Source organism: Diceros bicornis, chromosome 5 (assembly GCF_020826845.1).
Source record: "Diceros bicornis minor isolate mBicDic1 chromosome 5, mDicBic1.mat.cur, whole genome shotgun sequence".
NCBI lineage: Eukaryota > Metazoa > Chordata > Mammalia > Perissodactyla > Rhinocerotidae > Diceros > Diceros bicornis.
The window spans coordinates 59,077,188-59,094,127 of record NC_080744.1 but is presented as its reverse complement, the minus strand read 5'-3'; the positions used below and the strand labels follow the sequence as shown (position 1 = coordinate 59,094,127).

Below are 16,940 nucleotides of genomic sequence, written 5' to 3'. Positions count from 1 at the left end.
GGAAAAGAAGAGCAGAGATCAGCATGGGGATCCCCTGGGAAAGGCACCAAGGGGTCAGGAGAGAAGAGAGAAAAGGGCAAGGAGTTGGGGGCTAAGAAGCAGCAGGACTTAGTGGGGATGTAGGTTCTATTTCACAGACTCCATTCATGCTCCAGCTCCAGCTTACTCCCAGTATCCCTGGGGAGCCCTGTGCTGGTGTTGGGACCCCTGGCCCTCTGTCTGACAGGTAGCCCAAGGCCACAGTGGGGCAATGCCTTGGTCTTCCTTTACAGGATAGGCTCTGAGCATTTATATGTGCTCATGTGAGAGAGGAGAAGTCTTCATATTTGAAGACCTTGTTTTCACAATTACAGAGAAAACAGCCCCCAATTTCTTTCCTGAGATTCTAATTCCTCCACGTGCTGCCAGTTCCCAGGGCCCAAATCGCTGGGGAGATGCAGGATCTGGTGATGGTGATTATGATGGTGAGAGGGGTATGGCTGCTGTGCTATCTTCAGACCTTACCCAGTGCTTGGCGGGGTCCCTCCCCGGGGGCAGGGGGGCGGGATGTGGTACTGCTCTGGGGCTTGGGGAACAAAGCAGTGACTTCTCTGGGCTGAGGCCATGTTCCCCTGTTTGCTCCCCGTGCCTTCATCTCCACAGAGGCCACAACAGTCACGACTGTGGCCGAGAGAATAAATATTTTTGCTAAGTACCAGCTCTCCAGCTCCTGAGGAAGAGGGAAGGTTGGGGAGTCCGGGGGTCTGGTGGAGGTGAGATAGCCAAGGGTCTGCCTTCGGTCATGGTTGGAACGGCAAACAGGATGATCAACACCATTTAACTGATGTCTAAATGGCACCTCCAGCACCTCCTTGGGTGAGCCAATCCGGGCCCTTGAAGCTGACTTTATCCGGGCACTTGGTGTTCTGCAAGGGAAACATGGACAAATGACCAGGCACTCAGCTGGCTGGCAAAACAACCACAAGGTGGCGCTCCAAGAAAACAAACTGCAGGGCCGGCTGGTATTGTTCCCTAGGGCACATGTGTTCCACAGCTCCTCTCAGATGCACATGGCTTCACAGGAGACTTATACAAGAGGCTTGGCCAGGGTTCTACCGTTTCCAGACCGCTGACCCCACCTAGGCTCCACAGGGATTCTGTGATCCAGGTATCAACTATCCCTGCTCTATGTGTTGCCCCAAATTACAAAGTTACTTACCAATCTCACCTCCGGGGGGGCGGGTAGAGTGAGGGAGTTGAGCCTTGCTGGCTGGCAACAATGGCTGTAGAAGAAAGCCCTGAGTGAGAAAGAGGACATGTTAGCAGAGCACTTCCAGAACCCTCCGATAAGCACTTTCTCTTTACCAGCTGTGTGGGTACTGGGAGGAGTTTCTCCTTGAATTCCTAGCTACACTGAGTTTTGGGGTGCTGACAGAAAAAAATCTGATACTTGGCCAGATATAGTGGCTGGGGTTAGATAGCAAGGCTCTATTTTTTTTTTCCTAAGTAAAGCTCTATTTCTCAGCTGCTTGTTTCTCTTTGGCTGTGGGAACACCTGTTCCTTATTCTTCTGAGTATCAAAGCCAATTTTCTGGAGGAGTTTGCAAGTCCCCAAGCTCCAAGGGAGGAAACAAATGTCATTTGCTTTAATGACTGTTAGCAGGAGGCCAGGATTCTGGACAGATTAGAAGCTCAAAAAAAAGGATTCTTGCCGGAGGCCCCTTTCTGTGGGCTAGGCTACTGGGATGGAGTCATAAAGATAGGCGGTGGGGAAAAGAGGCTTACCTGCTGCATAGGGTAAGTTGTACTGTGCTGGGAGCAACGAGTACCCCAAGTGGTGGTGGTGGTGATGTGTGGACATCAGGCGCTGAGAAGGGGAGGTGCGGGGCCGGTCTACACTCCTTTCACCTCCGCCTGCTCCCCCGACGCTGCTACAGCTGCCACCACCCCCAACTACCCCACAGCCTCCCCGATCTCTCTCCTGAGAAGTTTTATCACTTATCTGGAAAGGAAAGCAGACACAAAGCACTACTGTGAGACACACATGAGAGCAAGATGCCTGGAGCCCACATTATGACTCCTTAGAGGGGCACCTAAGAATCAAGGAGGTGCCTGGTGAAGCCAACATCAAGTCAGCCAAGCTGCACTGTGGTCAGGACCTGAACCTGCCCACCTTCTCCCAGACCCTGAATCTGGCCTTATTGGTCTTTTTTTTTTTTTCTTTTGTTAGGAAGATCAGCCCTGAGCTAACATCCGTGCTAATCCTCCTCTTTTTGCTGAGGAAGACCGGCTCTGAGCCAACATCTATTGCCAATCCTCCTCCTTTTTTTCCCCCCAAAGCCCCAGTAGATAGTTGTGTGTCATAGTTGCACATCCTTCTAGTTGCTGTATGTGGGACGCGGCCTCAGCATGGCTGGAGAAGGGGTGAGTCGGTACGTGCCGGGGATCCGAACCCGGGCTGCCAGTAGCGGAGCGCGCACACTTAACCGCTAAGCCACGGGGCTGGCCCTTTTTTTTTTTTTTGGTGAGGAGATCAGCCCTGTGCTAACATCGGCCAATTCTCCCCACCCCCTTTTTTTTTTTCGCTGAGGAAGACTGGCCCTGGGCTAACATCCATGCCCATCTTCCTCCACTTTATATGAGATGCTGCCACAGCATGGCTTGCCAAGCAGTGCGTCAGTGTGTGCCCAGGATCCGAACCGGCGAACCCCAGGCCACTGCAGCGGAGCGCGCACACTTAACCCGCGGGGCCAGCCCTGGTCTTTGACAACGGCCAATGTCACTGCACTTCCTTACCGTGGGCGACTTGCTCTTGTAGTGACTGGCATGCTGCTGCAAGATGTCCAGGGCTTTGGACTCTGAGCTGGATTTACAACTGACACTGGGGCTGGCTCGTGCCTTGTCGGCATCTTCACCCCCTGAGACCTTGCTGCCATATGGGGAGAAAGAGTAGCTGGAAGGCAGGTAGGAACCTGGGGAAGGAGAAATAAACCACTCAGAAAGATGGGAGAGGTAGAAGAAACTCTGCCTTAGTGAGCTTGGTTAGGTAGGCATCAGCTTTCCTACGCACAGGCTGAGATATTTTCTACCACAGTGGCTTCGGGCTGAGACTATTAGTTAGCCCTTTCTTTACTAGAGGCAAAACCAGCTAAGGGATATTAGGAACATGGCCCTCAGTTGCTGGGGAGTCAACTTCCCTAGAGCCCCAGTCTCAGAGATCCATCTTGGAGAGGTGATATGGTAAAGTGGAAAGATCACAGGGTTTGGAGTCAGATGGCCTTGGGCTCAAATCCTACCTCTGAGACTTACCAGCTGGGTAGCTTTGAGCAAATTAACAACCTTTTTTGAGCTTCAGTTTCATCATCAAACTGAAGATAACAACACTTATTTCATAGGGTTACAAGGAGGAGTTAATAAGATAATGTACATAAATCACCTAGTACAGTGCCTGGCCCAGAGCAGAGACTCATCAAATGGAACTACAGTCATGTGTTGCTTCATGATGGGGATACGTTCTGAGAAATGCGTCATTAGGCAATTTCGTCGTCTTGTGAACATCATAGAGCGTACTTACACAAACCTAGATGGTATAGCCTACTACACACTTCAGCTAAATGGTACTAATCTGATGGGACCACCATTGTACATGTGGTCTGTCATTGACCGAAACATCGTTATGCAGTGCATGACTGTATTATTTTTATATGGATGGATGGGGGTAACAAGGAGAAAGGAATACCACAGGGTAAGATAATTTCCTATCTCTGTTTGAAAAGCTTACTTATCCTATTTAGAGTTTGCCTTATAATGTTACATCAGAATATCAAGACTATTTAGACTGCTCTCCTATAGGGAGTTGGGAGCTCTAAGGAGTGAAAGAAGTGCTCTCCCACCCCAGAAGCATCCCACATGGCCCTTTAGGCAACAGAAATCAGTGAGTGGAGTTGAATAAGAGCATTTCCGTCTAACACGTTAAAAAACACTTAAACTCCTAGTTTGTGCCTCCCTGCCCAAGAACTCATGGATGGCAGTGTAAAGAGCTTATCTTTCCCGAGCTCACCCCTTCTAGCTGGACTTCAGACTTCAAAATGCTTTTCCCTTCTCTGCCTTCTGACCTTACAGCTGAACATGATCTTGCAAATGAATACATGCACTGCCTTGGTTTGAATGTTATTTGTTCCATATGTCTCTCTTGCTACAATTAAGTTATAAACTCCTTGAGGGGAGGGAACAAGTCTTCTTTCTTTCTTTTGTATTCCCCACAATGCCTAGCACATGGCAAAACGTAGAATATGTGTTTAAAAAAGAATTCCAGCTGAGGGAAGATGGCAGTGGTAGAGAGGGAGTTTTACCTTTAGTTATCCATGAAAACTAACTGTAGAGGCAACCCTCTAGTGGAGCAAGGGAGGCAGAGGTGGTCCCACAGACTGTAATTAGGGGTCATTCCAGGAGCTTGGGGTTCAAGTATCTACTTCACAGAATGCCACATTTAAAAAAAGGCTGTCATCTACCTGAGCCTCAACAAGGCTTAGGGCTGAGCAAGAAAACTCTGGATTTGAAATTTGTGCTTCATTTCCCTTCCCGGTTAATGGAACACCAGCTGGAATGAGAGTGCTGTACCTGGGTAGTTCTGCATCATCACAGCAGGCATGCCCCGGTAGCTGGGGTGGTTGGGGTCATAGGACTGGCTGTAGGAGTAGCCGTGCATGTAGGGGATGTAAGACTGGTGCTGGGTGAGCGGGGAGGACACAGGCACATGGACACTCGGTCGAGGCTCCTTGCTCCCAAGGCGAGATTCCTCAGACGTGGGCAGCTTGCAGTCACTACTTGTGCTTTCCTTCCCATCCTCCTTGGGGACAGAGTCCTTACTCCGATTCCTTTCCTCCTTCAATTTGCGGTCTCGCTCCTCTTTCCAACGCTCATCTTCTGACTTGATGTCTGAGTACTTGGCAGGATAAACATATGTCCACATCCGGGGCTCTGCTTCCTACAACAATCACAGAATGAGCACTGAGTGTTGTACAGATAAGAGAGAGATTTCAAGGCCAAAGTCCCAGTAGAAACACCAGAGCAGATAATATTAGACACCTGGGGCAGAGTATGAACTTGGCCTCTATTGATCTTCATTTACAATCAACTCTAGTCCCTCCTGTTTAAAAAGCCTGCCCCCTCCCTGCCCCCAAAGGAAACAAGATGTGGGGAAAGAAAAGAAAAATCCATCAATGGGTCTTCTCTAGGAGAGAACAGCATTCTGGGGAAATGACTCCAAGAACAGAAGAGGCTGGGCCGGCCCCGTGGCTTGGCGGTTGGGTGCGCGTGCTCCGCTGCTGGCGGCCCGGGTTCGGATCCCGGGCGCGCACCAACGTACCGCTTCTCTGGCCATGCTGAGGCCGCGTCCCACATACAGCAACTGGAAGGATGTGCAGCTATGACATGCAACTATCTACTGGGGCTTTGGGGGAAAAAATAAATAAATAAAATTATAATTGATGTTATTAAAAAAAAGAAGAGGCTGCTCCCTTTCCAAGGATTTTTAGGTTGTTTCACTTCTTCAGAACAAGCTCAGGGGTAGAAAGCTGTAAGTGGTGCCCATCTCAGAGGAGAGAGGTTTAACTAGGGCACCAAGAGGGAAGGGAAGCTTTCTGAGTCTCATGAGCAGAACTAGATGTGAGACCAAGTTCTCAATTCTAACTCTACCTATAAAGTCTTTTTGAAAGTGACTCAATCTAAGTAGTGGTACTCTCAGCCTACTCTAAAAAATGGAGAGATCACCATTAACTCATTCCATAGGAACCAAACAGTGGGAGCAACACTGGACTAGGAATCAAGATACCTGGATTCTAGTTCTGGCTCTGTTAGTGAAGTCTCAAGTAATCCTAGACAAATAACACTAACTTACCTGGGTCTCTCTTCTCAAATATGAAAAATATCTTTTACTGATGTAAAAGTGCTTTTTAAAAAACATTAAAATGATTTGCAAAGGTAAAGAATCCCTAAAGTTATAGAATTCTCCTGCTAATCTGTATTCTGTTGACCCCCTACATAAGGACAGCCCTGATTAATGAGGAAGACAGAAAGACTATCAAACAGTATTTCTATTTCCTCCCAGAACAGTTACCTGTCGGTACCAGAGTATTGGATCCACCTCAGCCTGTCGGCCACACTCAGCACCTGCCTTAGCCTCAGAAGCCTCCTTGCCTAGGTGGCTGGCTTCACTCAGCTTCACTTTAAGTCCTTCTGGGGCCTGGCTGGGGAGTTTGGAAGAGTCATCTAACTTGGGAATAATGACTGATTTGGCAGGGTCAGCCCCTGGCTCCTTGGCTTTGCCAGGTCCTGACTTCACCAGGTCTGTCAGGCTGGGGGCCTTGGTGAGAGTTGGTGGAATTGATGGCTTTTGCTTCCATTCTTCCTTGAGTGCTGCCTCCTTCAGGCCCATCTCTGTCTTCTTATCCAGTCCCCGCTGTTGTTGCTCCAAGCTCTGCCGTTTCTGCTGTTCTTCATACTGTTGCCGGTATACCGTGTTAGTGCTTAGGAGGTGGGTGTGGTAACTCTGGTCACTGTAGCCATAGGGGGGCACATAGGCATATTGGTTGTAGTACAGCGACTGCATATACATGTTGGGACGTTGCTGGATGACGGAGGGCTGCTGACTGGAACTGCTCAGCTCTGGTTTCTTTTCCTCACAGACATCATTCTTTACTTTCCCCTCTATATTCTCAGACTCCTCATCCTTTTTTGTCTTCAGGGCCTGGCTCTCCACTCCTGCCTGGCTGCTGGGGTTCAGAGCCCCTGGGCTGGACTGTGCATAACTTGGAGAGTAGTAACTCTCAAAACCTTGGTAATATGGTGAGTCTTTGCTCTGTGGCTGAGGGGGGAAAAGAGTCTTCTTAGCTCCTTCCTTAACCAACTGTTCAGGGTCCTTTGACTTGACACTGTCCACTTTGCCCTCCCCATCCTCCCCAGCATCAGAGATGTCAGAGTATGCAGGACTGTTGGTTTTGACTGAGCTGGCTTCAGCTCCATTCTGGGTCACTACATGCAAGGGAGTCATGGGCTGGGTAGGGGTGGTGCTATCTAGGCGGCTACTGCCTCCAATTGAAGGACTGGGGGCATTGTCTGTGAAGCTGTAGATCTTATCAGCTTCAGCCTTGATGCTAGCCAGTCGGCTTTGGTGGGGGTCTGATGAGCCATTTAGGAGCCCCTCCATTTTCATTCCATCTCCTGATGATTCCCTGAATGGGCTTTTGCCTTCTTCTGCTCGACATACCTTCCCAGGGGTCAGAGGACTTTCAAGTTCCTTTGAAGACTCCTTCTTTTTTTTATCTTTCTTTTTCTTGTCCTTGGCTGGAGTCAAGGCGGGGTTGACTGTGAAAGGTTCTCCCATCACAGTGGGCTTGGGCTGAATGGGTTTGAGTTGGGGGCTGTTGGGCATGGCTTGGACCACTGTGGTAGTCAAGCCTGAGGAGGAGCCTGGGCTTGCTGCTGTGAAGGTGGCTGTCTGGAACGTGTAGATTTGCTGCGGGGGGATGGCAGGGGCAATGGGCCTGGCTGACTTTAAGCTCTTTGAAGGAATCTTTTCAGGTTTCAAACTAGAGGGTTTTTTACATTTTTCTTTTTCCATACACTTCCTTTCCAAAGAATCAAAGGCATCATTGCTTGTTTCATCCATTGCTGAGGGTCCATCATCAGAGCCATCATTGGATAAGGCCCCTAAGTCTGTGTCCCCTTCCCCACTCAACTTTTTCTTACAGAGGCCTTTTGTGCTGAATTTGCTTGAAGGAGAAGGGCTATGTGGCTCTACGAGCCGAACTTTGGGGGTAGCTGAGCGGGCAGGGGACAAGGAACCTTTCTGTGAGACAGATGCACCATTGCAGCTCCCAAGGTCTGCATGGAGGGTGGGCTCCTCTCCGTACTCACTGTCTCCATCTGCTTCCGGCTTGCTGTCATCATCTGTATGGGCATGAGCTTGGTGGTACTTAAGTCCATTGATGTGCTTGTACTTTTTGTTGCAGTTTGGGTGGGGACAGTCAATCAGGACCGGGGAGGGACAATTTCTGTCTAGAACAGTAGGTTCCACTTTGGTCCCAGGAAGAGGGCCAGTGGCTGAGCCCATGGAATTCGTACGGACACGTTTGCTCCCTTTGGAGTCCTCTGAGCTAGAATTCAGCTCCATGTCTGAAAGGGGTTTGTTTTTCCGCTTATTAGCTGAGGAAGGGCTAGCTTTGACATCCTCAGAGGTGCTACTGGCAGGTGTGCGATGCTCTGAAGAATTCTGGCTGCCCCGACGGCCTTTGCTATTGGCTCCTGCTCTGGTTTTGCTGCTGCTGCTGGTCCCTTTGCTGTCAGAGGCTGTGGTTGTCTCATTGACAGGTGTGTTACTGTTGGGACGCATACGTTTGCCTCTACCCCGACCGTTGCGCATTTCCAAGTCACTGGTAGGGGAGTCACAGAACCTTGGCAAAGGACAAACACAACAGGTTATTATTAAGAAGAGAAAACATCTTAAAACCATTTTAGCTGCAGGTTCCAGAAGAACTGTCCAGATGGTAACTATCATTTTCAATGAATATGATTCGTTAAAGAAACTTCTGAAAGCGTGGGAACTGCATTAAGTGGTGAGCTCCTAGGATGTTATCTGCATGCAATTTGTAAATTATTTCCCAACATTTGGGTTCCCCAAACCCTGGCAAACTGGAAACTAATATTAGGAACAAGCTGTAGGGTGCTATTCACTGAAATGTCAATCTTATTTATTTATTTTTTTTGTGAGGAAGATCAGCCCTGAGCTAACATCCATGCGAATCCTCCTGTTTTTTTGCTGAGGAAGACTGGCCCTGGGCTAACATCCGTACCCATCTTCCTCCACTTTATATGGGACGCCACCACAGCATGGCCTGGCAAGCGGTACATTTGTGCGTGCCCGGGATCTGAACCCGGGCTGCCAGCAGCAGAGCGTGCACGCTTAACCGCTACGCCAGGGGGCCAGCCCCTGAAATGTCAATCTTAAGGTCAAATTGCAACTTGAAAAGATCCTTGTGAAACCCACGCTGTCTAATGGAGTTTATAAAACTGAAAATGTTCTTAGTTTAAACTTCTAAGAGATAGTACCATCAAAAAACATCATCAGTGAATGTTTGTTCACCCATAGTCAGACTCCATGGCCTTGGTTTCAAGCCAGAATTCAGTAATTCCAGACTAAGGCTTAAATAGGATCTTCTCCCAATTCCTACCCAACCCATCAACAGCTAATTCATGTATTTTTCTTGAATGCCAGATGAATATAGTACCTTCCCTTGTCTCTACGCCATAATGTCCTTTAAAAGCTGGGTATCTTTTAAAAGCTATCCAACTCTAGTGGGATAACGGTAAGAGGTCACTCACTGATGAGGATGGTTCAGACTAATACAAACTAAAAAGCTGTAGAGTGCTTACCTGGGGGGTGCCCAATCATGCCGTGTGCAGTCAAGAAGTGTACCTACATAGGTCTTGTTCCTCCATGTTACATTTACCACCAACATCCCTGGAAGATAAGACAACTCAGATATAGACATGAGAAACCCTGTTGGCCACCAAGAAGAGTCTCGTTCATTTAAGTAGCATTCTGGCTCCTGTAGGAGGGTAGGGGATGCTCTGGGTCCCAACAGGACAAATAGGATTGGGTGAGAACAGTTCTATGGGAACTGCCTACAACACTACTGGGGCCCCTTAGGATGGGCAATAGTGGCAAAGATTTCATGGTCCAGTTAAGCACATTTTCTTAACTTTAAAAAAAAATCATGCAGGGGCCAGCCTGGTGGAGCAGCGGTTGGGTTTGCGTGTTCCACTTCGGTGGCCTGGGGTTCACCGGTTCGGATCCTGGGCGCAGAACTGCTCACCGCTTCTCAAGCCATGCTGAGGCAGAGTCCAACACGGAAGAACTAGAAGGATCTACACCTAGGATATACAACTATGTACTGGGGGCTTTGGGGAGAAAAAAGGAAAAAAAAAAAGAGGAGGATTGGCAATAGATGTTAGTGCAGGGCCAATCTTCCTCAAAAAAAAATTATGCAGGAGGCTGGCCCCGTGGCCTAGTGGTTAAGTTTGGCGCTCTGCTTGGGAGGCCTGAGTTCGGTTCCTGGGCATGGACCTACACCACTCACCAGTGGCCATGCTGTGGTGGTGACCAACACACGAGATAGAGATAGATAAGATGTCAGCTCAGGGTGAATCTTCTTCAGCAAAAAACCCCAAACAAACAAAAAAAGCCCGCAGTATTTCAAACACACCAAAAGAAATAAAGGAGACTCTAACAAAAAAACTCATGTACCCATTACCTAGATGAATGGATTTATAAGATTTTGTGCCATACTTGCATCAGATTTCTTTTTTAAAGAATAAAACGTCATAGTTGAAAAGCATTGTTTACTACATTTTCAAACTTTCCATTGATGGGATGATGCTGGGGGTGTAACTTACCTTTCTCACTTAACATTACAAATTTGACATTTTTCTATGTTGACATGAAAAGCTTAATACATTTATTTTAGCTGTGCTCAAGTATATCACTGTAGATTTGACCACGATTTACATATTTTCCTATTGATGAACATTTAGGTTTTTTGCACCTTTTCGCTCTTAAATGACAGCATAATAAACATTCCTGATGTGTTCATTCTAAAAATGCTTTTGAATAGATGTCATACTCCAAAATTCAAAAGATAGCCAAAAAACGCAAAGAAACCCAAATATAAAATGAAGTGTCCCTCCTGTCACTGTTCTTCAGCCTTCCAGTTCCTCTACTCAGAAACATCCATAGATATTCATGTATTCCTCTAGACGTATTTTACACGTTTATAAGCAAATATGTTTATACATTCTTTCTCAAATGGTAGCAGTATGTACACAATGTTCTGCACATTTTTCTGCATTTTTTTCATGTAACAATATATTTTGGATCATTCCATGTGAGTATACACTAGAACTACTTCATTCTTTTCAATGGCTGTATTTGAATGATTTCAAATCATACCATAATTTATTTAATCAGTCCCCTGTTGATGGACATTTAGGTTGCTTCACTCTTTTGCTGTTAAAAATAATGCTGAATGAATAAAACAAATTTTTTATCTTACTTATGCAAATGCCTGGCAGATCAATTCCTGTAAGTAAAATTGCTAATCACAGAGCACTTGTATTTGGATTTCTGAGGAATACTGCCAAATTGCCCTCAAAGAGAATGTACTAATTTATACACCTATCAGTAGTGCATGAGAACAACTGTTGTCTTTTCTCTTTGGCAACATGGTGTCCTCAACTTTTTTGATCTTTGCCAATCTGACAGGAGAAAAATGTTTATGTAGTTTTAATGTTTTTTATTAAGAGTTTGTACATATTTCATTACAAGACATCATTACAAGGTATTTGTATTTCCTTTCTAGTGAACTGTCTGTTCTTATCCTTTGCTCATTTTTCTACTGAATTATAGTCTTTTTCTTATTTGTGACTCTTAATATACTAGAGTAAGCCCTTTGTTTATAATATGAATCAGATATTTCTCCCTGGTTTGTCATTTGCTAACAGTGGTTAATGCTACACAGAAATTATTTACATTTATCAATCTTTTATGGCTTCAATTTTTTGCCATATTTCAAAAGGCTTTCCCCATTTCATCACTTTATTAACAGTTTTTTCTTATGGTTTCTTTTAGTACTTTCATGGTTTGATTTTTTATATTTAAATCTGATCCATCTGGAATTCAACCTGGTATAAAAATGTCTGACATGGACTTTTTAATTTTGTTTTTGTGGCTTTTCCAAAGTATTTTTGGTCAGTTTTACATTTTAATAAAGTCAAATATATTAAGCTTTTCCTTTATGGTTTGTGCTCTTTATGTCTTATCATAAGGTCATAAACATTGTACCATGAGATATTTTAAAGGTACCTTTACCAAACTAAGAATGGTTTTTACATTTTTAATGGTAGAAAAAAAAGGAAAAGGATAATAATATTCTTTGTCATGTGAAATTATATGAAATTCAAATATCATTGCCCATGAATAAAGTTTTATTGGAACATAGCCACTTATTCATTTATTTAGCTTTGTCTATGTCAGGCATTGTCTATGCCTGATTTCATGCCACAAGGCAGAGTTAAGTATGCAGCAGAGGCTGAATGGCCTGCAAAGCCTAAAATATTTACTGTCTGGCCCTTTATAGAAAAAGTTCCCCAATGTCTGTTTTAGATCTTCTTTCTTTTCTTTCTTTTTTTTTTTTGTGAGGAAGATCAGCCCTGAGCTAACATCCATGCTAATCCTCCTCTTTTTGCTGAGAAAGACCGGCTCTGAGCTAACATCTATTGCCAATCCTCCTCCTTTTTTTTCCCCCCAAAGCCCCCATAGATAGTTGTACATCATAGTTGCACGTCCTTCTAGTTACTGCATGTGGGACACGGCCTCAGCATGGCCGGAGAAGCGGTGCCTCGGTGCGCGCCCGGGATCCGAACCCGGGCCGCCAGCAGCGGAACGCGTGCACTTAACCGCTAAGCCACGGGGCCGGCCCTCTTTTTTCTTTTCTAATATAAGCACTTAAACGTATAAATTTCCCTCATAGCCTACTTTAGCTTCATCCCACAAGTTTTGATGTTTCCATTATCATTTAGGTCAAAACATTTTCCAGTTTCCCTGGTGACTTTTTCTTTTTTGATCCTGGAGTTATTTAGAAGGGCGTTTTGTGAAATTTACAAATATTTAGGGATTTTCCAGATATCACTTTGTTATTGATTTCTAATATAATTCTACTGTGGTTAAAGAATATATTCTATATGATTTCAATCCTTTTACATTTATTGAGAATTAACTTATGGTCTAAAATGTGTTCTTTTTTTTTTTTCCCCAAAGCCCCAGTAGATAGTTGTATGTCATAGTTATACATCCTTCTAGTTGCTGTATGTGGGATGAGGCCTCAGCATGGCCGGACAAGCGGTGTGTCGGTGAGCGCCTGGGATCCGAACCTGGGCTACCAGTAGCGGAGCGCGCGCACTTAACCGCTGAGCCACGGGGCCGGCCCTAAAATGTGTTCTATCTTGAAAACATTCCATGTGCACCTGAAAAGAATATTTTAAAATACGTATTTTGCAGTTGTTGTGTGTTCTATAAATGTCAGGTCAAGTTAATTGACAGTGTTACTCAAATATTCTATATCCCTACTAATTTTCTGCCTTCTTTTTATTAATCACTTGCTCCTTGTTCTTGCTTACTGAAACTCCTATTTATATAGAAGTTGGACCTTCTAGACTAATTCTCCTTCTTATCATTCCATACCTGTTTTCCATTTCTTGGTCTTTTGGCTCTATACTCTAAGGGATTTCCTTCATCTTCTAAGTTATATACTGAATTCTTCATTTTTACTCTTGTATTTTTAATTAAAAAAAAAAAGCATCCTGTTCTTATTTCATGGATGCAATATCTTATCTCTCTGACCATGTTTAATTATATTTTTTGAAATCTGTTTATGCTCTCTCAATAGACTTTTTCCTCTGAGCTCTTTTTTTCTGTTTGTTTTGGTCTATATCCTCTTGTTTTTCAGGTTTTCCTCAAAAGTTTGGTGATCCTTGGATCTGTTCATATTTAAGGGAAAGGTATCAAAAATTGGACTGGAAGCACTATATGGGGGCCCTTCCATTAAGCCATGATCATGAACACTGGTAGGGATTTTTCCTTCCTTCCAGGGCTTGTCAAATCCCCCAGAGAGGACCTCTTTAATCTCTTACCGGGCTGCCCGTTTCTCTATATGTTATATGGACTTTCATTTAGTCCTTGGTACAGCATCCTGTCTTCCTCTATGCCCAGTGTACCTGAGCCCAGAGCTGCTCTGGTTGAAACTCTCCCGAGAGTAAACATCAGTTTTCTGCTGTAGTGGCAGAGGGGCAGCTGCATGGCTGTGTAGGATGAAGATAATAATGTACAGCTTGTGCTTCTTGTATAGACTTTCAGCCAGTCTTCCTGTTTCCCATATTCCCTGTGTTCAGAGGTACTCTATTTCTAATTCCTTAATTTTTCTAGAAATCTGTGGTACAAACTCATTTTTTGGCTCTTCATCCTCCCAACTTCAGGTAAAAAACAATTAACAAACTAAAAAACTTAGTTTTTGTTTTTTCAGGTCTCTTAAATCAGCACTCGTTTCCAAAGTTCTACTGATTATACCTGTCTGCAGTAGTTTTGTCTGTTTTCTTTAACTTATGAGTCTATACCTTAAAAACAAAATACCTTTACTAACATTTGAATGGATTATAAAGGGGGAAGGTAGGAGGTAAACATGTATGTTCAATTTACCATGTTTAACCAGAATACTGGATTTACTTTTTTTTTTTTTGTGAGGAAGATCAGCCCTGAGCTAACATCCATGCCAATCCTCCACTTTTTGCTGAGGAAGATTGGCCCTGGGCTAACATCTGTGCACATCTTCCTCCACTTTATGTGGGACACCGCCACAGCATGGCCTGACAAGCGGTGCGTCGGTGCGCGCCGGAGATCCAAACATGGGCTGCCAGCAGTGGAGCACGCACACTTAACCGCTACGCCATGGGGCCGGCCCCGGGATTTACTTTTATTTACCTGTTTGGTATCCTTGGAGTGTACAACCCAGCTAAACAGTTAAATTTCTAATTAGAATTTCTCTAATTCAGGAAAATTATCACCTATCATATATTCATTTAATGTCTCTTTGCCATTCTTTCATTTTTTTTTTTTCTAGGACTCATTTGATGTGTGTCAGAGCCTCTCAAGCCATTATCTGTTTATTTAAATTGATCTCTCATATATTTTTTTCTCTTTGTGCTTGATTCTTCTAATTTATAATTTTTCTTTGACTACATGCAGTTTAGTCTTTATCTAAGGTATGGAGTTTTAAAAAAAATTTCAATGTCTATAATACGTAATTATATTTCAATGACTATTTCTCATTTCCAAGATTTTAAACTGGTTAATTTTTCATATCTACATGACATTATTTAATTTCTGGCTGTTTGGTTCATAGTTTTATTTTTAATAGACATTATTATTGTTTCTCTTGAAGAATTCTAAATGTACTTAATACAGTGTTTGACTGTACCATACATTAATTTCATTAGGTGTGCATTCAATTCTTGATGGTTACATTTTTTAAATTAATTTTTAAATTTTGAGATAATTGTAGATTCATAATGGAGAGATCTTACCTGCCCTTTAGTCAGTTTCCCCCAATGGTAACATCTTGCAAAACTATAATAATATCCCAACAAGAAATCTAATATTGATACAATGAAGATACAAAATATTTCCATCAACACAAGGATACCTCATGTTGCCCTTTTATAGCTATACTCACTTCCCTCCCACTCCCACCTCTCCTTAATTCCTGGCAACCATGAATCTGTTCTCCATTTCTATAATTTTATCCTTTCAAGAATGTTATATAAATCGAATCATACAGTATATAACCTTTTGGGACTGTTTTTTTCCTACTAGTACAATCATCTGGAGATTCATCCAGGTTGTTGCATGTATTGATAGTTTAGTCCTTTTTATTCCACGGTATGGATGCAACACAGTTTGTTTTACCATTCACCTGCTGAAAGACATCTTGGGCTATTATGAATAAAGCTGCTATAAACATTTGTGTAGAGGTTTTGTGTGAGTGTAAGTTTTCTTCTCTCAGAGATAAATACCCAGGAGTGCAATCACTGGGTCATATTGTAGTTGCGTATTTAGTTTTTTAAAGAAACTGCCAACTGTTTTTCAGAGTGGCTGTACTCTTTTATATTCTTACCAGCAATGCATTAGAGAACCAGTTTCACTGCATTCTTGCCAGTAGCTGGTATTAACTCTGTTGTTTTAATCTTAGCCATTCTAATAGTTCTGTAGTAATGTCTCATATTGTAGTTTTAATTTGCATTTCCCTAAGTGGTTAATGATGTTCAACATCTCTTCATGTGCTTATTTGCCATCTATATATCCTGTCTGGTGAAATGTCTGTTCATGTCTTTAGCCGATTTTCTGATTGGATTGTTGGTTTTCTACTGTTAAGATTTGAGAGGTCTTTATATATTCTAGATACTAGTCCTTTGTTGGATATTTTCTCCTACTCTGTAGCTTGTCCTTTCATCATCTTAACAGGGTCTTTCACAGAACAAACATTTTTAATTTTGATGAAATGCAATTTACCAAATTTCCCTTTTATGGATCGTGTTTTTGGTGTCAAGTCTAAAAACTCTGCCTACTGAAGATTTTCTTGTAGGTATTTTTCTAAAAGTTTTATAGTTTTATGCATTATATGTTTAAGTCCTTGATCCATTTTGAGTAAACTTTTGTACGAGATTCCTTTTTTTCTTTTTGGCCTATGATATCCACTTGTTCCAATACCACTTATTGAAAAGGCTATTTTTCGTCCTAAGAATTGCTTTTGCATCTTTGTCAAAATTAGTTGGGTGTATCTGTGTGTCTACTCTTGGATTCTCTGTTCTGTTCCATTAGTCTAAGTGTCTATCCTTCTCTAGTATCACACAGTCTTCATTACTGCCGGCTATCTAAGTGTTGAAATCAGGTAGTCTGATTCCTCCCACTTTATTCTTCTTTTTCAAAACTGTTTTAGCTCCTTTGGTCTTTCCATATAAATTTTAGAATAATAATTTTGTCTATATCTACAAAATATCTCGCTGGAATTTTGACAGGAATTGCATTAAACCTGCATATCAATTTGGGAAAAATTGACATGTTTACTTTGTACTTCCCATTTAGTTAGATCTTCTTTGATTTCTTTCATCAGCATTGTGTAGTTTCAGCATACAAATCCAGTAGATGTTTTGTTAGGTTTTGTTAGATTTACACCTAAGTATTTCTTTTTTTTTTGAGCTATTGTAAATGGTATTGTATTTTTAATTTCAGTGTCCATGTGTTCATAGGCAGTATATAGTAGACATACAATTGATTTTTGTATGTTTATCTTATA

The 16,940-nt window shown here is 43.2% G+C and overlaps 1 protein-coding gene across 1 annotated transcript in view; it reads right to left on the bottom strand.

The window, feature by feature from the left end:
- Window positions 1-560: 560 nt before the first annotated feature.
- Window positions 561-16,940, bottom strand: part of ZNF609 (zinc finger protein 609) — a 206,430-nt gene continuing 190,050 nt past the window's right edge. The window contains exons 4-10 of the mRNA XM_058541821.1: window positions 9,412-9,499; window positions 6,098-8,432; window positions 4,600-4,966; window positions 2,776-2,951; window positions 1,765-1,981; window positions 1,199-1,277; window positions 561-905 (exon numbers count right to left, since the gene is read on the bottom strand). Of these exons, the coding sequence (XP_058397804.1) occupies window positions 1,204-1,277; window positions 1,765-1,981; window positions 2,776-2,951; window positions 4,600-4,966; window positions 6,098-8,432; window positions 9,412-9,499 (3,257 nt within the window). The 3' untranslated portion in view covers window positions 561-905; window positions 1,199-1,203. The remainder of the gene's footprint in view (window positions 906-1,198; window positions 1,278-1,764; window positions 1,982-2,775; window positions 2,952-4,599; window positions 4,967-6,097; window positions 8,433-9,411; window positions 9,500-16,940) is intronic.